Source organism: Monopterus albus, unplaced genomic scaffold (assembly GCF_001952655.1).
Source record: "Monopterus albus unplaced genomic scaffold, M_albus_1.0 scaffold18.1, whole genome shotgun sequence".
Lineage (NCBI taxonomy): Eukaryota > Metazoa > Chordata > Actinopteri > Synbranchiformes > Synbranchidae > Monopterus > Monopterus albus.
The window spans coordinates 7,727,818-7,752,549 of record NW_018127898.1 but is presented as its reverse complement, the minus strand read 5'-3'; the positions used below and the strand labels follow the sequence as shown (position 1 = coordinate 7,752,549).

The 24,732-nt window shown below is 40.0% G+C and overlaps 1 protein-coding gene across 1 annotated transcript; it reads right to left on the bottom strand.

Annotated features, from left to right (window-relative positions):
* Positions 1 to 1,049: 1,049 nt before the first annotated feature.
* Positions 1,050 to 23,144, bottom strand: mst1rb (macrophage stimulating 1 receptor b). Its single transcript, XM_020593258.1, is given in 22 exon segments — positions 1,050 to 2,514; positions 5,063 to 5,199; positions 5,978 to 6,143; positions 6,285 to 6,394; positions 6,511 to 6,692; positions 6,902 to 6,982; positions 7,060 to 7,103; positions 7,105 to 7,258; positions 7,358 to 7,444; positions 7,585 to 7,738; positions 8,577 to 8,723; positions 8,842 to 9,060; positions 9,146 to 9,245; positions 9,441 to 9,620; positions 9,951 to 10,087; positions 10,204 to 10,339; positions 10,785 to 10,945; positions 11,053 to 11,223; positions 14,210 to 14,332; positions 14,461 to 14,637; positions 17,983 to 19,289; positions 22,914 to 23,144. Coding segments are annotated over 21 exon segments (4,098 nt in total). The 5' UTR covers positions 19,189 to 19,289; positions 22,914 to 23,144; the 3' UTR covers positions 1,050 to 2,288.
* Positions 23,145 to 24,732: the final 1,588 nt, after the last annotated feature.

The following is a 24,732-nucleotide window of genomic DNA, read 5'->3' as shown; positions in this document are numbered from 1 at the left end:
TTTCTGTTCATGTCATTACAGTGATCTAACTATCAATTGATACAACTGCTCAAAATGATAAGTAACTGTTGTATTCCTCTTAAAGTATAATTTTATAGAAACTCAGGAACAATATCTCATGTTCACATCATGAAGGTTTCAGGACAACGAGATCCACTGATGCCAACAACAACAAGTGACCCTTCTCCGGGCCATGGACGAGGCAACGACATCACAGCAGACCATTGTCAGGTGTTAATTTGCCATGCCTGAAGGTTCTTTCCAAAATGTTTGGCAAATGAGAACATTCATTTTGATGTAGATGAGAACCTGGGGCCAAATCCACATGACATGGTTAATTGAAATGAGCAAGAACTATAATCCTCTGTTTTGCTTTTTGTAAGGCACTTGAGGAACACTGCAATTTGAATTTGTTTTTGGTAGTACTCTAATGTTTTTCATTTTTTGTAGCTAATTGTTGTTTTGATTTAAAGGGAGCCTGTTGTACAGTGTTGTATTTCATCAATAAATTTCAGATTTGTTCAATGATTCCACTGCATCTGTAGTTTTCTCTTTACTGGTCCTTTTACAGTAACATTACGTGTAGCACCATGATGAAACGTATCGCATATTCTGTACTACAGTATCTAATGGGTGTATGTATAACAGTTGTGCAGGTGATCTAAAGAAATGTTTCCCTGATTCTGTAAGTGCAAGATTTCTCTAAAAATCTGAATGCAAAATGTAATGTTTTGAACTTTGGACATCCTGTGTTACAATGGTGACCTTTTTGAGTTCTGTGTCTAGAGTTTAGAAAAAGGGCATAAAGGTTATGAAACTAGTGCCAAAGCAATTGAGAAAAAAAACTGTATTAACCACTTTCTGAAAGTAACTAGTAACTAAAATTATCATAAATAAACATAGTGAGTACAATGTACAATATTTTTCACTGAAATGTAATGAAGGTGAAGTATGAAGCAGCAGAAAATGAAAATCCTCAAGTAAAGTACAGATACCTAAAAATGGTACTTATGTACAGTAATGTAGTTAATTGCTTTCCACCTCTGGGTGAAGGTTTGAATGGTTAAACTCATGACATCTGTCAGTGGTTCTCCTGAACAGATAAAGGTCGATTACTAATGTAATTTGATCAGTCATCATGAGAAATGCTTTGGGAGAAAAAGATGGTAGATCACTTTTTCTTTTTTTTAATAAAGCTAACATTAAATTAGTTTTTTTTTTATCAACTACTATCTAGCAAATTCATGTGAAATGTCATCTAATGACAGATTTTAGTGCTTCAATAAGAACCTACCATTGCCATAGCCCCATTTTGTCCCCATAATGTTTTAGTATACTTTCAAATTTATAATATATGCCTGTAGTATGTGTATGCTAATGTATGCATAACATTACTCAAGTGAGGTACCACTGCAAGACAGGTGGCCTGGTCACCCTAACTTCTGGTTACAACCCAGATTCATCTAAATATCACTAGACTACAAAAGAATTCATTAAAATTGTGGGCTATGCTACTGTAACTATGGACTATGTTGCAAACAGTGAAACTATGCCAAGGCCCAGTTTTTTGCCACACTGATTTTACAGGCCTCAAAGCTGTGCTGTTTGTGACTCCTCTCCTCAATACTGAAGCAAACACTGTTAGATGTGGACATGGAAATACTGACTACATTTATAATGACTATATCAATGACACCAGGGCACAAAAAACACTATCTCAAAATGATTTCTGTAGTGTGAGGACAGGTCAGTTCAGCAATATGTAACATTTGGTTATCTAACTATCTGTGCCCTTATTTGCACAATAATATTTGGTTGTACCATTGTTAATTAGATGGGGAACTGCAAGCTGATTACCCAGTATAATGCCATTTAGCTTTGAATGGACAGAAAAGAAGTGTTAACAATAAGTTTTCTTTCTTTCTTTCTTGTTTTGGGTCGCAAACAACGTGGTACTATAAAACGAATTAGATTTGGCATGATACTATCTGTTACCAGTAAAAAATAAAACAAATACCAAATGTCTATTCAATACTTTTAGTTTTGATGGTCAAATGCTATTTTAAGCAAACCGTTGCCAAAAGGACCTCCAATATGGCTGCCCAGGTTTGTGCTAATTCAGCTGAAAGCATCTTGCAACCACTTTTATGCATAAAAACTATTTTTCTGTTTCACATTTTTAGTGGTACAATAAAAGACACCCGGTGTGACTTGGCAGTTTTTGTGTGTGTGCTCTTGCTGTTAGCACCAATACCAGTTTAAAGTTGAAATAAGAGACAGTTCTCTTCTCAAGAAGAGCCTGAGCCTTCACCATCTGTGGAGTCGTATTCATCAGCAGACTCCGTGAGAGCAGGGTAGGGCCGCGGCTGGTCCAGGTTGACATAGGTGACATTCAGACTGATGTAGTGTTCTCCCTCCAGGCCTGACAGAATGGTAGAGACAGCTGACACCAACGTAGCAAAGCTGGGTCTCAACTCCGGATCAGGGTCCCAGCACTGAAGCATAATGCTATACCTAGAAAACATAGACACACCGACTGAAGAACAGCCAACTTGATCACTGTTTTATAAGCTAGCATACATTTTCTTAAATCATTTATTCTTTTGAAAATTCCTGAAATTCTTTTAAATGTAATAAATAAATTAAATTAAAGATGCATTAAATAAGATTTAGCACAAATTAAGATAAATGAAGTAAAAAATTGCCTACAAGTGTTGTCTCCCTGCTGTACTAAAGTCCCCTGTCCCACTCTGCTATCTTCAGACCTTGTGTTTATTTCTTTCCCTTTGTGGCCACTGTTATTAATATCCGCACTGCACTTCTTCCATGCCCCTGCTGATCTGAGGTTATAAGATGTGTTTTTCAAAGCAATAAGGTTCATGAAGAATGGCTCAGAAAAGAGTGTGACAAAAGTGCGAGGCAAAACCAGGGTTAACATCAGTTTGGCATGTCAGAGATGGAGAGTATTAAAAGCAGCCAAATGACTAAAATTTGACACAAATGTGGCTGTTTTTCTTTTTAATAAGTAGCTGGCTAATGTGATTATGTCAGCATAATTAGCAAGCTAATGTTAGCATTTCAATTTGGTACCTTTGCATTTAATTATTCTGGTTGTAATTTGCAGTCATTTCAACTGACTGCAACATTAGTGTTTTGTTTTCCAATCAACAGAAACCAGCACAGTTTTCTGATTTAGCAAATGAAGGAATTTTACTCAGTTTGCCAATTTCTGCTCAGTTTTGGTCCAGGCCACACAGCTTGTTTATGTCAGACATAACACAACAGTCCATGTAGCATTTTAATGAGAGGTTCTTAAAATTTACGCTGTCAACACAACTAGAAAAGTGGGGAGTTTGTTCAACTAACAAAGTGTAAGATAAAATTTGTCTTATTTCACATACAACACATGGATACCTTATCACATTTTTTGCACCAAGTATGTAACATTGAACGCGATTCGATGGTGGCCAGAACATTAGTACTGTATCAGTATTACTGGGAAAACACATTCCTTTGTATAATTTGCTTGTGTTACTGCTTTAAGTAGGAAAAGGGATCTTTGTCACTACAATGCCACCAAAACCACAGGCTTTATAGGCTATATTCTGTATGCATTAATATTATTGTTGAGCTGCCTGACTGCCAAGTTTGTCTCCGGTTGTAGTTATCACATATGATGTAGGTTTATGGACAGGGCAGCAAGGGCAAGAAGGAGTGGAGGGAGGGGGTTACCGCCTGAACTTGTTTTGATTCTCAATCACTCTCTAATGGTTGAGAGTTTGAAGACAAATGGTAGCTAGAGGGGCTTTAAATTAATCAATATTTTAGTTCCTTTTATCTGATAAGCAAAAGTTTACAACCTGTCTAAAGCAGGGGTAGACAATTTTGGCCCTCAAGGGCCGCTGCCCTGCTTGTTTTCCAACTGTCCCTGCCCTACCTGCTGCTGATTACCTGGATCAGCTGTGTTCAGTAAATCAGAAGCTGGAAGATACCAATACACTTTGCCTTTCCTTATTCCACCTTCATCTAAGATGGTATATTCCAGCTACTGACTGACTGAACATACCTGATCCAGGTAATCAGCAGCAAGTACAGGGAATTTGCCACCCCTGGACTAAAGGCTATTGAAGGCTAGGGACTAAAGTCCCTACACACCAGATGGGACCAGTTGGCAGGCAACCAGCAGAAACCCCTGGAAGTTATTGGAAGAAACTGTCAGACACATAAAACGGCATTATTATTTTTACACCTGCTTTTGTACAATAAATAAACAGCATCTCAAATGTTGACAAGTGAGATTTAGAGGTGCTGGTGGGCAGATTTTATCACCTTCACACAAAGCCTGGCTAGCTGTTTCACACTGTTCACTGTCTTTATGCTAAGCTAAGCTACTGGCTCCAGCTTCATACAGAATGGTCAGACATGACCGTGGTATCAATTTTCTCATCCATCTTTCATCAAGAATGTAAATAAATGTAAGGTTATTTCCTAAAACAAACAATTCTTTCATGCCCTGGTGTTCTACATGGGTCAGGACCCATGTAAGTTCACAGTTTTCCATGAGCCTTTAACCCACACTGGATATATTAAGGCCTCGGTGGAAAAGGTGTATGAATGGTTGATTTATTCTCCATCACTCTTTAAGTTGGTGAGCAAAAGGGATTTAACATTAAAACAGCAAAAATATGTCAGCTGTGAAGTCTCACTAGTATTGTATCTGATTGTGTGTGTGTGTGTGTGAAGTCTTCAAATTCAGTTATAGATTAACAAACAGCCAAACAGTATTTCTAACCATGTTGCAATACCAAGTAGTGGACATTTCATGATTTTCACACTGAGTGACCATTGGGACATCTTGTTATTACTACTTGGACTTTGTGCCCGTGCCGTTTCTCTCATGCCTTGGACCTGTAAATCTGCATTAGTGTTGCTAAAATAGTAGTCATGCTGCATAGACTGTCAAGTTATACATTTGCTATGCGCAAACTAAACAACATCATCAAACTTAAAATTATTCTTTTTTCAAAGTAGCCAATATAAAGCTGTTTTTATGACAACTTACAAGGGGTCAGGGCAGTACTGTGGCTGGGGTAGCCTCCTGCCCTTCAGTAAGTAATGTGTTATGTCGTAAGGGTCCACCTCTGGGTAAGGGCTCGCTCCTCTGGTCAGCATCTCCCACATCAGAACACCAAAGGACCACTGCATCAGAGAAACAAACATTATAACAGTAGCTGTTAACTGGTGTGCATAAGTGGTCTGAGTTTATTCATACATAAAGAAACATTTTTAAATCCTATATCTGAATTTAAAGGTGCTAAAAGACACTGCTTAATATCACTCAGCCAAAAAAACAATACAGCCTAGAACACAGGAAATACAACTCTTAATTAGATAGGCCACTGTTAAACTGATAATATGACAGTGGAATTGGAATACATTTGCACCACAATAATGTTTCCTATATTGTGCTGTAATGCAGTCCATTAATATTTAGTCCAACCAAATTGCAGTCAAAGTGAAATTCTACACTGAACAGTGCTTTTTTTGTGGTCTGTGATCCCTTTGAACAAAACCATCTCATCATTATATTTACATATAAAGTACAGTATGTACTGTCTGTGACCATGTTAAACAAAGACTGAGCTTTTCATTGTTTAATTTAATAAAATTTACAAGAGCCTAAATGGTGTGAAAATGAAATTGAGGAAAGTGTGAAAAAAATTGACATAAATTTGTATAATAGAAATATGGCTACATTCATCTTACAGACCTTAATGTTCACTTCTCGTTATTTTTTGTCAGATATTTTGGGGGTGTGTGTATGTGTCTATGGTTCACATTCATGTTTGTACATGACATGCAATCATTTTGTGACCCCTCACATTTACCACTGACGTAGAAGACAAAAACAAAAACACTGACAGCTACTGCAGAGAGACTGATTATGTTAAGATAATCTTTATACAGTATTACTCACCACATCTGACTTGGAGGTAAATTTCTGAGTCTGCAGACTCTCAATGGCCATCCACTTGACAGGCAGCTTAGCCTTCCTGTGGTCCTGGACACTGTAATACTCCTTATCAAAAACATCTCTGGCCATGCCAAAGTCTGCCACCTTCACTGTGTACGACTCGTCTAGCCTAAAGACAGAAAAAGCAAAACATTACATCCGAGCACTATGATTTAACATCCTTAACCAATTTGGTGCCCTATCAAAGATAAATTCAGCCCCCATGACAATGAATTAATTGAGAATTTCTCTGCATATTTTGGTGACTCACATGCAGTTACGTGCTGCAAGATCTCTGTGCACAAACTTCTTCTGAGCCAAATACTCCATCCCCTTGGTAACCTGTAGGCCGAAGCCAATCAGGTCCTTTACAGTGGGGTTCTAGAGAAATCCCACAAACGTGACAAAAACACTGAATTAAAACAGTTGGCCATATTACAAAAGCTTATTAGGTAGTTAATAGATGGTTATCCACTGTTTTAATGTAGCTGTCACACCCTCTTCTCGCAGCGTATAAAGTGTCGTAAGTCGCCATGCTTCATGTATGGCAGAACCACTAGGGGAAGCCCTTCCTGCGGCAGGAGAATGCCCAGCAGAGACAGCACATTGCTGTGGTGGAAACCTTTCATGATGATGCCTTCCTTCAGAAACTGCTCCACCTCCTCGACATCTGTTATTCCTGATGACACATACATAAACATGATTTGAAACGGACTCTGGAAAGACACTAAAATTACATTTTTGAAAAGCTACTGTACATATAACATAAAGATTGTGCATCTTAGATCTTCTGCCAATATGTTTCCCAGCAGTGGAACTAGAGACACTTGCTAGTGCATTTCTATGGCATGTACTGTAAATCAACACTCAACAAGCAGCATTGCTCACTATTCAAAGACTTGACAGCACAGTGTGTTTCTCTGTTGTTGTGGTCTGTGAAGTAGCCATGATAGACAGTGCCAAAATGACCTGTAAGAAAAACAAAGAATGTGATATAGCTTACATAACAATGTTTTGTTTTAGGCATAGACAGTGTTTTTTCTTACCCTTCCCTATGATCTGATGGTGCTGCACAATAAGCATATCAGCACACCTCCTCTAGCAGCTCTGGCCTAAAACTGGAGATGGAAATTTTTTCTGGCGGCATGAGGGGGGTGAGGGTAGGGTCTATGCCACTTGCAGCATAGGTCAGGCTGGGGAACACCACAGGCCCTACTAGGAGTGTGGAAGGACTCAGGGATACTACTGGTACAAGTGCAGAGACAAGGGTTTATTAATGATAGTTACAAAGGTATGTGTCAAAGGTGGCACCTTAATATGATGAGTGCTTAGCTAGACAGTCACCTCTTCTGTAGTCCCCCATAGGCGACAGCTCCACATTATTTGTCCCAGAGTTAACACTTTGAGCCATATAGGTCTCCACCATGGAGGCTGAAAAACATTCAATAAGACTTTTTTAATCATCAACCACTGAAGAAAGACTTGTATAATTCATCCAAATTCCTACTCATATCCGGAAGCAGGTGTACAAACAAATCTGACCAAGGTCCACATAACAGGGAGGAGCCCACCTTTCTTCTTCTTCCTCAAGTGTTTCATGACAACAAAGGCCAGCACCGCCCCAGCCACCAGAGCTGCCAGGATCCCCAGAAAAATCCCCACCATGTAGTGGTTGCTGACTCTCACCACTGTGCCAACATGGTGGACCTGCCCATTGATGGCGATCTGCAGTCATCATACATATCAGATATCATAATTATTGCAGCTTTTTCTTACAAGTGCTACAGCTAAGTTTAAGCTGTTAACACCAACCTGGCTTTGTTTTCTGTCACACATCAGTGACTTTAAAGCTCTAGACTTCTGTGTGTGAAAACACATGGCTCACTGCCAAAAATGAAACCACTGTATGAGTTCAACCGTACAACTGAAATTTAACGAATTCAAATTCAAACTTTCAAACACACATATAGTATCTAACAGGAAAGTGATTTTATCATTTGAGAACTGCCTTCAAGACCTGATTACATATTGACATTCTATTTAAAGAAATATTTTGTAAATGTGCTTTTTCACATTCTTGATGAGTTAAAAGAGAAGATGCCACTTCTTTGTCTGTACAATTGATATGAAGCTACAGCCAGCTAGCAGCAACAGCCAGCCTGGCTCAAGCTCAAGCTTTTTGTTTGTCAGTTCTACAGAGGAACAATATTTTGCTTTTACTTTAAGGTTTCTGATGTCAAATGTTAGCAAAAACAGCTTGTCAGAAGAGAGGACATGAATTTCCTGACATACTGTAGTGTATAGTTAAATGTGTAATTTATTTTTAAAAAATCTCTTTAAATTTAGCTAAACATTTTGATGATCTACAATAGAAATGTACTGAGCAGTGTTTGCTATTACATGCCTATCCTAATTGACAAGTTAGCTACATGAGGTACATAAAGGGTTAGTGATCACTGGCCAGACAGGAGGTTCATACAATATGTGTGACCTGTGTCTCTTGTTGAATTCATTTCAATCAGTCAGTTAATCATCATCTATGTAAATAGCCAGCCTGACTAACTTTCACTTGAAGTCCTTCACTGGGGATAGTCATGTTTTTTGGGATCCTGCAGGTGATCTCATTATCCAGGACTTTAGCATCACAGTCGACGCCTGCGACAGTCATGATGATGGTCATGCAGGAGCTCACCAGGTTCAGCTTCTGGTGCTGTGAACAGGGAGGTCAAATCAAGATCAGTTATTTAAAACTCCATAATAAATACTGCAAATCCATACACATTTTTTTCATTAATTCATATGGAAATAACCTCATAACAAGACCTTACATGGAGTGACACTTCATCAAAGCCAGGGTACAAACTCAGCACACGTCCGTCAGTTTCAAAAGGTATGGGCTCGCCATAGGGGTGGTAGGAGAACTCTTTGTTCCACAGTTCCAGTGCTCCGTCCATGTTGAAAGAGAGCTCTCCTTCCTCTGTCTCATCCCTCGGGAATACAGGAGTGATACACTCCATCCTTTTGGGCATGGACTTGCCTATGCACTCCTGCAAGAAAATAGTTAAGCCATTCTAAAACTGTAAACTGATTTCAAAATAATACTTTTACTGTACATTGTGATGATCAATGTACCCTTGTCACAGGTTTCAGGTGGCTCTCATTGGGTTTGAAGCGGATGATGGTGCGGTAAACAGAGTCCAGGTTCTCCCCTTCAATCACAATCTTTGACCCCCTACAAATGTGAGCGATTGTTATACCATGTGAAAGATAACAGAAAGAAAGAAAAAATGTAGTGCACATTAAATAAAGTGTCTGTCTAATTATATTTCTTTTGTCTTAATAAAACTGATTGATTTCCAGATCAAAATCAATCTGAACTGATCAGAAACAACACAGAGTGCATACACAGCAGGACTCACTGGCCTACCTGTCAAAGCTACAGTCAGGCTGGACAGATGTAATCTTTGGATTTTCCTTGTAGTAAAAAACTTTTGTAGTGAGGACAGGAGACTTGTCGATGAAAACACTCAGAGGGACATCCCTCACCTCTGAGATGGGCTGCGACACACAGATGATGGAGGACACGTTGCCTTTGGGTTCTGTTACCCTGCAGAGCGACAGAGATACAGTATGTAAACTACATGCCAAAACAAATACACTGCAGTCAAGCAAAAAGCTTAATGTTCAATAAGATCTTATCTCCAATAGCAAATAGTTCAGCTCTGAGTCAGTCTTTGGATGCCAAGATTATGGTAGCTCCCCAAATGGTCGTTATTTTATACACAAACTGGGGCAAGTTGTCATAGTAATCCAAATACTCTGAGCAGCAACTCATCTTAACTGCTAAAACGTAGGGAAACAAAACACTGCAAGGCAAATATTATAACATTTTTGAGGTAAGTGTGATAAAAAAAAATAAGAAGATGTATTTCCAGACCTCACTATGGGACAGGCCACATCATTGAGAGTGACCTTCCTTGTCGTCCCAGCATTCAGGTGAGGCCCAGTCACTGTGATGAGGGTGCCCCCAACACGAGGCCCATAGTTGGGCTTGATCTTTGTGATGTTGGGAATCTGGAGAGAGTTCATAGCAGTTTTGAAAGATTTTTGCAATAAGTGATTGCAGTGTATGAAATGAAACTACTTTCAGCTTGTGATGCTGCCATGAGCACTGCAATAGGTAAAATTACCACAAATGTGAACCCTGGCATTTCTGCCTTCCCGTCAATACAGTAGCGTCCCTCCAACTTGCCCTCATGCACTTCCACTGTGATGTTGACAGGTTTGGACAGCTCAGTGGCCCCAGAGCGAATCTTACATACCAGGCTAAAGAGCAGCAACAAAACACTTGTGTCAGCATGTATGTGACACATACAATTACTGTAACACCAGTAACAATTTAATTTCAAGGAGCATTAAAACTGCTGAATTTTAAACAAGAAGCAGGATACCACAGATTAACGTTTTGCTAAAATACAGACTGCAGTGAGTTCAATCAAGCCACTGCTTGTGCATGAGATTACCATTATCATGTCATGATGGAGAAGCTACAGAAAAAAAAGCCTACCCTTAAAGTATTAACAGTTTCTAGCCACACTGGCCATTCATTTCCTCTAAATTTCAACCTCTGCTATACTTTGCAATAAAAAGCCATGTTGGTATGCTAACAGTTCAGAAAATGGTCTTTTTAATAGCACAAAAAAGGAAAATTTTAAGGGAGAGTACTCCGCAAAGATGAACTTAAATGACCCTTGTACTGTGTGTCACTCACTGTGTGTTGTTGCTTTTGGCTGGAAGTACAGTGCAGGCAGTGTGTCCCAGTCGGACCTGGTGGGTTCTGGAGGTGATGGCAGGTCTTTGAGGTGACTGGAACTCCCACCCACACACTGTTAGCGCCGTTTGACCATCAGGAGGAGCGGTCCGTGGAAAGAACTGCATCAGTAAAGCAGATTATATAGTGTAGCATGAGTTTGAAAAGAAATGTTTCTATTAGTTGTACAAATAGAGGTTTGTATCCTGCATGACAGAACAAACCTCACCCCAATGATCCCAGGTGGGCAAGACTCATTCCTCCAGTAACTGTGACACTCACTCTCCCAGGAGCACACTCCAGAGCACCAGCCACACCCCATGAATTTAGGGGCTGTGAGACACATGGCACAAGTCAGGAAGTGTTGACAGCCCGGCCCTCTTTGGGGCACCCGAATCATCTAAAACAAACACAGTGAAGTTTTTATGTCTTAAGACAGTTTAGTCTGTGCCTTGTGCTTTTTATATATAAAAATGTGGCTATGAGATAACGTTATGCACATGGCTTTACTCCAGATCCTGTTTCAAAACCAAATAATTACAGTATTTACAGTATCATGTTGATTATTGCAGTGCACCTTGTGAGAACCTGGGCAGGTGTTTGAAATTTTTGTAAAAATATTTAAGAGTTCATTTTATTCTATACTGGACAACCTACATCTAAACTGCTCAAAAAACTTAAAGGAACACTTGATCAACACTGTATGACACCAAGTCAGTTAAACTTCAGGGATATCAGTCTGTCCACTTAGAGTGACTGTGAATCAGTTTCAGGGTTTCAGGAACAGGTGCAATGGAGCAGCAAAAGCAGGACAACTCCCACAAAGGGAATGGTTTTACATGTGGCAGCCAGAGACAAATGCCCTCTCCTGATCCTTTCTGACTGATTCTTCTCAAGTTTTGTGTTTTGCTCGTGTCCTTGACACTACTGGTAGCATGAGGCAGTACCTGCAGCCCCATTGGGTTGCACAGGTAGTCCACTTACTCCAGGTTTGCACATACAGTATATTATGACTGATCAGTGTAAATGACATAGGTGCCACTGGCCAAAGTACTTTACAGGAGATGATACACCATTCACCCATTCACGCACAGCATTCACACACCGATGACGACAGGCTGCCACACAACAACACAGGGTTGCACAGGTAGTCCACTTACTCCATGATGGAATATGGTAAATGGACTGTATTTATATAGCGCATTTTTTCCACAGTGTGTTGCACTGGCCAAAGTACTTTACAGGAGATGATACACCATTCACCCATTCACGCACAGCATTCACACACCGATGACGACAGGCTGCCACACAACAACACACAAGTGTCTTGCTCAGGGACACTTAGGCATGCAGGGAGACCGGGAGTCAAACTACCAACTTGCTGGTCAGGAGACGACTGCCCTACCTCATGAGCCAGATCCACCCCCATATCTATATGTACATCAGTACCTGCAGCCCCATTGGGTTGCACAGGTAGTCCACTTACTCCAAGATGGCATATCTATATGTACAGTTGCAAGGTTTGCTGTGTCTCCCAGCATAGTCTTAAGAGCATGGAAATGATACCAGGAGACTGTTACACCAGGAGAGCTGAACAGGGCCGTAGAAGGGCAACAGGAACAGCAGGACCGGTATCTGCTCCTCTGTACAAGCAGGAACAGGAGACGCACTGCCCTACAACATGACGTCCAGCAGCTACTGGTGTGCATGTTTCTGACCAAACTGCCAAAAACAGATTCCATGAGGGTGACATCAGGGCCTGACGTCCTCTAGTACGACCTGTGATCACAGCCCAGCACTGTGCAGATCGACTGACATTCACCAGAGAACACTGGAATTGGCAGGTCTGCCCTTGGTGCCCCGTTCTCTTCACAGATGAGAGCAGGTTCACAATGAGCACATATGACAGGCGTGAAGAAGTCTGAAGACACCGTGGTGAATGTTATCCTGTCTGTAACATCATCTAGCATGACCGGTTTGGTGGTGGGTTAGTGATGGTCTGGCATTCACATCCTTCGAGGACCACACAGACCTCCATGCCATAGCCAACGGTACCCTAACTGCTGTGAGTTACTGAGACGAAATCCTCAGAGCGGCTGTCAGACCTTACACTGGTGCAGTGAACCCTGGGTTCCTCCTGGTGCGGGACAATGCTCAGTCTCATGTGGACAGAGTGTAGGCAGCTCCTGGATGATGAAGGCACTGATGCCATTGACTGGCCCTCATGTCCCCCTGACCTAAATTCAGTTGAGCACCTATGGGACATTGTGTATCAGTGATTTCAGTTTTTCACTTTGATTTTCAGTGTGATTTTGAATACAGCCCTCCATGGGTTGATGATTTTGGTTTTGACCATTGTTATGTCATTTTGTGCTGAACAAATTATACAATGTACATTAGTAAAGGTTTTCAACTAGAATAATTTGTCCATCAAGATCCGATGTGTGATTTAGTGTTCTTTTAATTTTTGAGCTATACTAACACTGGTACAGGCCTGCATGTATTCTGATTTCTTCTGTTGAGCAGATGATCAGATGATAACAAACTTACTTTTAATGTTTATCTATTTAAACAATTTTACTGTATATATATATAAAGATACTGTATGTATCAAGGTATATCAGAATATAAAGATAAGGCCCATTAAAATCCTAACTAAATGACTTCAGTTTAGAAGTTAAACAATTTATTAATTCCATGCAGAGAGACATGTACCATTATACTTGATTCAGCACACGGTTCACACAAACAGCTCCTGGTCCTGAAAAAAGTCTAAATTACCTGGTTTTTTGACACATTGGGAAAAAAAGTGAATTTTACCAAATTTTATTTCCTTAATTTACACTCCACCATATTATCTTAAAAAAACACATTTTCTGACAATGACTGTTTATTTGCATATATGCTTTTCGGGGAGGGAATGTGTTAAATGGCTTAACCAGAAACCTTAAAGCATAATAGTTTTTCAGATGAGTTTAATTTTCCTATCGCGTCCCAATCTCAACCACGCAAGAGAGTAGTCCTTCCATTCTACAGGAGTAATATAAAACCCATGTGATTACTGAGCCAGTGAACCAAACTGCAATAACATATTAAGCTTATTCATTTTCTTTAGCAACATTCTTAGGACCACTGAGGTTACACCATACCCCATCATACATTCTGCAGAAAGCAGAGGACAGGTCAGTCGAGTAGAGCCTGTCCAATCAGTCACACTCCCAACAAATGTATAAATGTAAGTAATCTGAGCTGCACATCTTTGAACTGTAGAGGACAGAACACCATCTCCCATTAGGTATAATATACAGTGCAAACACCATTGTACACATTTACAAAATCTGAGACAGTTTTTACTCTTATTTAAAGACATTGACCTGTGGCCGTACCTTGTCTCCAACCACGAAAAGAAGATACTCTGATGAATATACAGCAGCAATGGACGAGACCCTCTGGTTCTCTACCAAAGAGTAATTGGCAAAGATAATGGGGCTGGATCTTGTCAATACAAGCTGCCAACACAGTCACAACAGACAGTGCTAAGTAGTGCATCATATACAAGGGTCAAAACAGTCACCATAACTAACTGATAAGACAGCAGTAGGTTACAGAATAAAAGATATTTTCTTCCCATCTGTACCTGTAACAAGCGTCCAGTAGAGGTGCCAATATGAGCGACGGTCTTGTTCTCGATGGTTGTTACCAGCAGAGAGGTCAGCAGGACATCTGTCATCTGTCTGTTGAAGAGGTCCACTCTGTAATAGGGCTTTGACACCATGGTAGGATGGTCTCTGCATGTGGCGTTGTTCTCCATGCTCTAGTACCAAGGCCACACGCAGCAGAGGGCAGAATAAAGAAACAACAAGAAATAAGTGAGGCAGAAAGTGCACTTCACACTATTTAAACTAGTGTTATCAGACATGTTTTAACTAGGTAGAAAGAAGGGCCTGCAACAGGTGGCTATGGCTTTTAGATACAGCACAACAGAAAGACGTACGAGGAGTCTGGCCTTCTGCTTTTTCCTAAGCATTGAATGGTTCTAAGGATCATGAAGATCAAACAGTAGGAAACACCTTGTATAGTAAGTGTTTTTAAAAAAAAACTATCCCAAAGGTCCAGAATGGACATTTACGGAAGACATACTCGGCTATTTGCTTGTTATACTGTGGTATGCCTGGTACATCAGGAGCACAAGATGAATTTGTTTTGATAATATGATGACTTTATAACTGACATGGCCATGATAAATGTTAATGTGCTGTATCTCTGATAGAAGAATATTCTTGAAGTTATAAACAGAGAGCGGGATGGGTTGCCGTTGGTTTAAACTGTCAGGACTCTTCATGTATGTACCAGATTACATCGCTGAAGTTGGGATATAAAACCAAAGAAATAAAACTTTATAACTGTTTTCTTGGCATATAAAAGTGAAAACAGGAAACTAGGATATAAACATTTTTCAAATTAAGTAGACACTAAAATGTCCTTGAAGACGCATCCTTATTGTAATCAGTCCCATGATATGAGCCTGATGCTTAAGAATAAAACACCAACGGCACTGCTCTTGACAGAAGTCGTTCAACTCTAAACAATAAAGAACCATAGATTCTTGGTTAGAATTTAGTTGCCTGAACCCCAAAACTCAAATTTGGTTAATTCAACTCAAATTAAGAAAGTCTGACTTAAAAATCCATCATTATTTGGGAATTTATCAACTGGAATTTAGCAAGATACCCCAAGTGGCCAGGCCACTCATTAAGTAAAATATAACAGTGAAAGGCCAACAGCCAGTAACAGATTGACAACAGATTTCCATTGCTTGTATGAAAGAAGAATACATTCTTCATTATTCAATCTGTGTCAATATTTTGATTACATATCAAATACAGAAAAGCACAGTATTTGTAAGGCACAGTTGACACTATTGGCAACATACTGTAGGTGTTTGGATCTGCTTAGAAATGGAGGAACCAGTATTTCAGATTGTTGGACAATCCCACAGGCAGGTTACTCAACATTCAGACAACAAAACAGAAGAAGCAATCACAACAAACCTTTCTTCTTACCATGAATTCAAAGATACAGCATTCACACCACAAAATCAGAGCTACAACAACAGTGTTTCAAGTTGGAGAACTTTGGTGGTCATATTTTTGGCATGATGTGCAAAGTCCCAAACTGGTTGGGTTTACTCGTAATACCCTTTCAGACATGCACTGGAACTGTGAAATTCTCTAGACACTAGGACTGACAAAAGGGCTGAAGTCATAACACAACATTCCCACTCCCCAGCTCTCACCCCAGCCACCAACAATTAGCATTGGGAAATATGCACAGCATAAGGAAATGAAGAGCAATTTTCTCTAGAGGACGTTTTTCAAAAAAGGCCATATGCTTAGATAAACATAGTCACACTCAAGTAGATGGCCTCAAAGATTCAAACAGTTCATCAGCTCTTCACTTTTCAAAACTTCCCCACCACAACTCAGTAGGGGTTCAGCGAGCTTCTGGTTTTCACAGTTCAAGTTTCAGGGAAATTCTTTGTTTTCTGGCCAAGAGTTAGATGAGAAGATTGATACCCTCTCACATGTGCATGCTGAATAGCCCACAGGTGGAGCTTAGTTTAGCATAAATACTGAAAGCAGGCAGAAAAGCCTGGCTCTGTCAAAATGTACAAAATCCAACTGATAGTTCACTTATTAACACATTTTACTTTGATTTTCTTTATCTGTTTTTGCTCACGGTGACGACCAAACTCCAGGAAATCATTGCTCTCAGCCACTATAATGTATACTGCAGCACATAATCCCTCATAAAGTCATAAACTGGCATATTTACACTTCTGTTTTTGTGTGAATTAAACAAGCAAAATATAACATGTGACTGAGCTGTAGAGGTGCTCATAAGTAGATTATTTTTAAAATTTTGAACAGGTCAGACTAGTTCTTTTATTTATTTCCAGGCTATATGCTGCGCTAACATAACCATTCAGCGTCATATTTCTTCTCAGCAGTAAGCAAAAAAAGTGTATTTGACAAAATATCAAACCCTTTTTAGCAGGAACATTGTGGTTTGTTTGTTTTTTGCTTTTCTTTGCAGGAAATGTCCAGATGTAAGGTATGAATATGGTTCATACCTTGTTTGGCTCAGTCTATAATTGCATAGTAATGCTGCTCCTACACATACTGTAAGTAAAGGTTTACATGATTGCATAAACTAGTATTTCTCCATATAATAATCATAAGAACACTGACGTATAATACTTGTCATTAGCATTTCTGATCAAAATGCTTACATCAAAGCAACTCCGATAAATACAGTACTTAATAATACTTTACTCATTTGGCCCTTCCTTGTTCACGCTCAAACAAATTATGGTTTCCACTGACTTGAACAAGCCACAACAAGGTCTAATTTCTTTCTCTGTTTTCCATATTAAAGGAACATGTGCCAGACATGCCTGAGAGATCTGCCCCCAGCAAACACCTATCCATATGAATGAAAGGTTTGTGTGTTTTATCCAATCACATATTGATGGTGGATGGTTTACAGAGACACAGTTTAGTGTCGACTACAGACCCAGTTTACAAAAGACAAGTGACAGAACGAAACTCAGATCGTCCAGACTGACAAACTAGGCACATGGCCAAACTTTGGCACATGCTGACCAGTCACACAACTGATGTGTCCACTGTTGCTGATTGACATGTGAACCAATATGAAACAGGAGGAGCTCCTTGAACATTCACTACGTTTTTGAGTGGGTTTAACACTTTTGAATTGAGAACATTTGTTTTCTTATAGCCTAAAGAGGCATTTGATATCTGTCATCACAAATATTTGGGGGGTGGGGCAAATTTCCATTTTTCATAGGGAGATTATGGCCTGGTACATTCACACTGTGACAAATGCCTACTAATTCACACTGTTATTCTGCCACATCAGAAAATAAAATCATTCTAACATTTGATTGTGTGGATAATGGCAGTTGATTAACTTTAATATATGTAAACTTGCCACTGTAGGAAAAGTGTTTACATGGCCCTAGAAACAAACCTCATAGGAGCGCCATACAGTAAGTGTCGCCATAAGGTACGCTCCAGCACTTCAGCAAATAGCACTACACCTCTGGTAAACTGTGTTAGTAAGCTGATGGGCTCACCTCATGTGGACAGCTCTCACAGGGCTGGAAATGGCAGAGTCCCCTGGAGAGCTGCTCTGGTCCAGACTCACAACAACCATCCACCCCATCAGTGATGGCTTTGTTCACATTGTCCATGGGGAAGGCACACAGGGCCGAGTCATGCTCCGTGACCCCGTCATCTTCAGTAACAGCAAAAACCCCATAGAGGATGTCATCCTCCTCCTCCGCCCCTAACTCCTCTGCCAGTTCCCTGCCTGCCTTGCCAAAGTGAGCTGCCTGGACAACATTGTACACAACATCTTTGTAGGGTTCACTGGCTACGTTCCTCCTACGGCGTTTTGGTTCAAACCGACACTCCAGGATCACCTCACGATAGCGCTTCATCTCCCATTCATTCCGTGGGAGACGTCCCAAACGAGTCTGAAATGGAGATGAGTCCTGATCGGGGCTCTCTCTCTGGACTGAGAGAAAATAGACAAATTCCTGAGTGAAAAAGCTGTATATATATTCAATAAAGTAAGTCCTCCGCAGGCCGGGAAGGACAGTTAGGCCACGTACATCGCTGTAGAAGCCATCTTCAGTGGCCAGAGGTCGGCGAACCGATATCGACTTCCTACCATAACGCTGGGTCACACTGTCATTGACTGTGTTGGCAACAAAAAAGTAGACGGTTTGACCCTCTTCAACCATGGTGACTTTGGTTCCAAGAGGGCTGGCCACACAGTCAGGACAGTAGGCAGCAGAGTTTGAATCCCGTCTGAACAAACACTTGGAAAGAGAAGGTGGCTCTCCATTTGAGTTTAATTGGTGGAAATAGCATACACCATACTGAGAACTTCCACATGAGTATAAATACATAAACAAAGTGTCCAACAACAAGACCTGGTTGTTTGTGTCATCCAAAAAATTGGGATCCTTGTCAATGTCACACAAGTCACAAATTTGGCACAATGGGCTTCCCACCGGCCCAGTGCGGAGTTCCCACACCTTCTCCAAGCTTCTGCTCACAGCCTCAATCACATTCTGAGAAGCTACATACACCTCCTGATAGAGTGAGTTGTTCACAATGTTCTGGATGGGGCCCTGTGCCTGGAAGAAGGGCATGGTGTAAAGCACAGAGTAGTTGACAGAACTCGGGGCCATCGAGGGGCAGTTGCCCAAGGAAAAGGCCAGCAGAGTCTGAAGCCAGACACATGTCCCCCACTGTGTGATCCAGTGGACCATCTCCACTGCAGGATGCACAAGCGGCAACAGTACAGATGATGTGGGGTTACCTCCAAGTCTGATTTTGGAACCAAAGCATCCTTAACATCAGCCAATGATACCTGAATAAAGGGAAATGACAGATTAAAGTGAGTTATTCAATTATTCAAATCACTTTGGATCTTTGAAAGTACTTTGGCAAAAGAAAATAAACTTTAAAGGAAATATATGACATTTTGGAAAAGACTATTTGATTTCTGGCCAAGAGTTATATAGAGAGGTCAGTACCACTCTCACATCTGTTTGTTCAATATGAAGTTGAAGCCAGGAGATATTACCATAAAGCCTTACCATAAAGACTGGAAACATGGTGCCTCTGTCCAATGGTAAAAAAAAATAGCTATCAGCAAGTCTAAAGTTCCAAACTGCAGTGGCGTCCCTGTGTCTTTTCATCACTGTGAGTTTGCTGAGAATCCAGGGGATCACTGACCCTTTCTAAGAAATTGTTTGATTCGTAACACCTAGTAAAACCACAAATTGTGCTTTATACATTCCAGTTTTGTATATGTTAGACAATGTAATATGTTATTTGTGAGCTTCAGTGGTGTTGGTAGCCATTGTTTTTCCTTTGGACAAAGCCAGGCCAACCTGTCCAGGGTGTACCCCGCCTCTCACCCAATGTCAATTGAGGCTGGCTCCAGCCCCCTGTGACGATCTTCAGAATAAGGTGAATAGATAATGGATGGATGGACAAAGCCAGGCCAGCTGTTTCCCCTTGTTTCCATTTGTCATCCTACCTGTAAGCTAAGCTGTCTTTTAGGTCCAGTCTCATACTTTATGCACAAACAGGAGAGTGGTGTCAGTCTTTTCATCTAACTTGGCAACAAACCAAATAAGTTTGTTTCACAGACTGTGAAACCACTCCTTTAACTAAATGTTCACCTACTGGCTTTTTTCTGAGCTTTCAACAGCATCTCCAAAGAGAATGAAGTTTATTTATATGACAGTGTTGGAATGAAGACATGTTGTGCCTGTGAGAGGGTACCATGGTCTCCTGTCTGTCCTTCATACACAGAAGATAACATAGAGTTGCAGCTGAAAGCTCCAGACAGGGCTGACATGTCAGCCCATTTATGGATTTGTTTGCTCTTTCTTTCTTTATTGTTGTTGTCAAATGCCTAAATCCTCTTTCAACTAAAAAATCTACAGTACATTTTTTCTTCATTAATATTAAACCTTCACAACAGTCAACAGTGTAAATATTGTCAGAATTGTGGTTTCATGTAAGTGGAACTATTTAAGGGCATGCATTGTTTGTAAATGAACAAAGAAATCACTCAGCATTCTTAATTTTGTTCTGTTCTGATTCTTAATAAATCTGAGGTGACAAAGGGTGTCATCCTGGTCAAGCCAGATTTTGATCAAAGCAGATCTGGTCATAATGATAACAGCAGCCTCTGACTCCCACTGAGAGAAAATACTGTATTTATTAAACAGAGAGCTATGTTGCTAGTGTTCAGCACAGTAGACAGTGGACAAAACTATTTTTATTGTGACTTTCTGCACAAGCCGTTTACCATATATCTGGTCATGTTTATTTTGGTTAATCTACCACCTTCATCTTCTTCTTATTTTCTCCAAGTACTGCATGAGTCATATTCTTTAATGCAAGAGACAGAAGAGTAACAGAACCTGGTTGACTGCCTCAGTTCAAGCCTAAGCCACCAGATTTGTTAAGTAAAAATGACATTTTTCTGTGAGTTTGAAACCATGTTTCAAACTTTGAGCTTTATGTTCATCCTGAAGACATTCGTTCAGTGGATCATTAACTAGACACATCACAGTAAGTCCTTATTCAAGAACCACTGGCCTCCCAACTTTGCATTCCTGTCACAACCACTACGTGCCTCTCACGGGGAAAGATTTGCATGGACTGATGGGCATAAGACGACATGTGCCTTTTTAAGTCCCATGTGAAGAAGAAACTGCCCGTCTGCTCGTGCCAGAGAATTTCATGAGCTCTGATTATCTTATTTAACAGCAGATAAACTCCATTTTGACCAAGAAATCATCGCTTATTCTTGCAATATGCAGTCATATGGAAAGGTTTGAAGTCAAGCATCTGGTGTCTTTACATCAATAATTCATAGATATGTTACAATTTAACATTTGTTACTCCACGTGAAACTGAGGTTAAGGCTAGAGGACATGGTTATACATAGTAATGGCACTGATTGACTTTTTTCATGTTCATGGATATTAAAGCAAATCACTGAAAATGACTTTCCATTCTTTGTGCTACTGTGCTCTCTATAATCCAGTCAGAATGCAGGTTTTTACTGCAGGCAGCATCTGTCTGACTTAAAGAGGTAGTTATACTGTACTGAAGAATTCATCTGCACAAGGTTACTTAACCATCATGTGCTTACAACAATGACCTACTGTACTATTACTTTGAGACATCTGATATCATATAGGTTTGACTTCTTTGAGTTTTCAGAAATCATTTCAGATGGATCCAAGTGGTCAGAGGAACATGGTTAAAGGCCTAAACCAGTTATTCTGCACAGAAACAGCAGAGCTTTCAGTGTCTGTGGTATTTTTTTGTCCTTTTATCTCCACAGTCATGCTTTTGTTTCTTATTCTGACAGACTGCATTCATTTCAGTGGAGCCATGATCTCGCATAATCGCTTTGGGCAACGTGTAAGATGTTACTGTATTCCAACAACTGCACAAAAAAGGTCTGACGCTGCAGTATGTTGCTTTGTGAGCTTAAAGAATCACTACAGTTAGTATGTAGAATAATTCAAATTAGATGTAAATATAAAATTTACATAATGCAACTGAATTGTTTTAGTATCACAGTATAGTTTTTCTGAAGAATAGTTCCGATATCTGAACAAGTCCACACTGAAAGGTTTAGATAACTGACTCAAAAATATATCTCCATACAGGGATTGACTGGGACTTGAAAACAGCCCTGGAGTTTGACTCAGAGCAGAACCAACATAACCATAATGGGCATATGAATACACTGCATCCACAGCTCAATAACCTAATTTTAAAAGTAAAGATTTCTTCATAGTAAGGCTTCATATATAATATCTTGCAATTTTCTATATTATTAATAATAATTTAGCACATGACAGCTTTTAATTTGTGGACAGGCTGGCTCTGGTCCTCACTTTCCTCCTCCGTCTCATCCCTGTGTCCCTCAGCTGCCCGTCTCTCCGGGGCCCCTCTACTGCTGCTGCTGGCCTCACTGCCACCCTATAAGTTTGTTCATTTTCTGCCCTGGGAGTCATCACTCTCCAGTGCTTAGAGCTTCTCTGTCTTATTTTCTCAAAGTCACCCTTTTCTTTGCGTTTTCTGTCCATGATGAGAAATGAAAACTTTTTTTTTTCATCTTCCACTGCTTGATTTATCTAGCATGCAGTGCAACCAAAGTGTGCCGAACACAAGAAGCATTACAAAAATAATATTTAAAAATGTTATTACATATGTTGTAAATAATATTCTTTGGAATGTGCGTTTAAGAACGTAAGCTGCATCTATATGTAGTAACTTCAGTGACCTACAACCATGATACAGTAATCCACACCAGATGTGGTATTTAAATACTACATATCCCATATCGCAGGTTTACGCGCAGTTAACCCGGTCGCACAGAATGTCGACGAGCCTGGTCTAGATAACCAGCTCGCCCATGTCCCCATAACATGCGCAGCTGTTATAACAAGCTTACCTGTCCAGGTTACAGGTATTCGGGGAAGCAGCCACTGTCTTGTTTGGTCCTTATCAGATTGTACAGTTGCGGTTTTGTGACTGACCTTTCCTCAGGTAAATTCAAGGTGCTCACAAAACGCTGTCACATGTAAACCCGGTTGGTTTTAAATTAAACTCCCCGTTAGATGAGGTCTTGTCTTCCTCGGTGGTGCTCCGGCTCGCCCCTCCCCTCACCACCACCGTCACAAGCCGCCGAGAGAAGCGAACGAGGAAATGCGATGCAACTGATTACAGTCGTCAGGTTGATAATATTTGGTTCAGTCTCCCCAGATGTATATTTTCGAGCTTTGGTGGTGTGGAATTTTTACTGAAATGTGACTTTGAAATTAATAAATTGCCCGTAAAATTGTCTAAATTCCATCAACAGGTTCTGCTTTATTGGAAATTAATTTTCAAGCACAATTTCTCCCCACATTATACGCCAATCTGGAACAATCGATTGATAAAGACAAAGTCCTTTTACTGGAAGGAGTGGGCGGACCAAGGAATTTGGTCAATTCGACATCTAATAGACGACAGAGGCGATATTCTGGACCTAATAGGATTCAACAAGTATAATTTAAACTGTACTCAGGATAAATATGTGATAAAAGCCATACCACGAGCTATTCTCATAAATATTAAAGGTTCACTATATTATCAAAGGATGATACCTCGCTTACACCCTTTATTAGTACAAGACTGTACTTTTCTATCTGACAAATGCAGTAAAAACCAATTTTTAAGATCCACACTTACTAAAGCATGTTTTCCTTCATCTCTGAAAAGAAGGTATTTGCTAGAAAGATATCTGAATGCTTCCTCTGATGCAAAGAAAATAAGATGTAATTTCTTGAAGTTCCCAATTTCACCTAAAGCTAAAGAGGTGCATTTTAAAACAATGAATGAAATCTATCCATGTAAAGAATTGTTGTACCTTAAATTTGGGCTTGACACAAATGTATGTACATTTTGTGAAAATGACATGGAATCGCAGGAACATCTTTTCTTCAGCTGTAGTGTGTCTTCTTCATTTTGGAAAGCATTTTGTCAGTGGTGTTTAAAGGATAATCTGTCTCTATCTCAATTAAACTATGAAAATATTCAATTTGGTATAATTTTAAAGGACTCAAGAATGGAATTTATGTTAAACAATTTGATAATTATGGCAAAATATTATATACATAAATGCTAATTTAGGAATTTGACCCCACATCTCTCAGTTTTTATGAAAGAGCTTTCTATTCTGTGTGATTCATTGAAGTATAAACTGTCACAGGAATTATATCAAATTTTAGTTAATCTTCTTTCCACAACCCCAGAAAATGTAAATGAATGTGTTGAATAGTTTTTTTTGTCGTTTGCCTTCCCTGTTTGTTTGGCTTTCCGTTCTATTGGGATAATGTTAGTTAATTTTGAACTTGCTCAGTCTTTGTACTGTTCAATATTTGTATTAGACTTTGTAATTGCTTGTCTGTTTGGTTTGACTTAATAAAAGAAAAGAAGAAAAAAAAACCTGATTACAGTCGTTGCGGTCTGCGTCCGCAGCGACGTGCACTTTTACCTGTTGAGGAGAGGTGCACGTCAGGTTGCACGTTTGAAAAATTTGTGACACACAGCACTGCCACCGTTCCCATTGAAGACAACGTGTACTGGACGAGGATTTTAGCCTTTGTAGGAGCGCAACTGTCTGCTGGGACAAAATTACTCCACAACCTGGCCACGAATGACACGTTTTGGAGCCACAATTTCACAGTCGGGGATTTACAGTGGGTAAGGAAAATATTCAGACCCCCTTA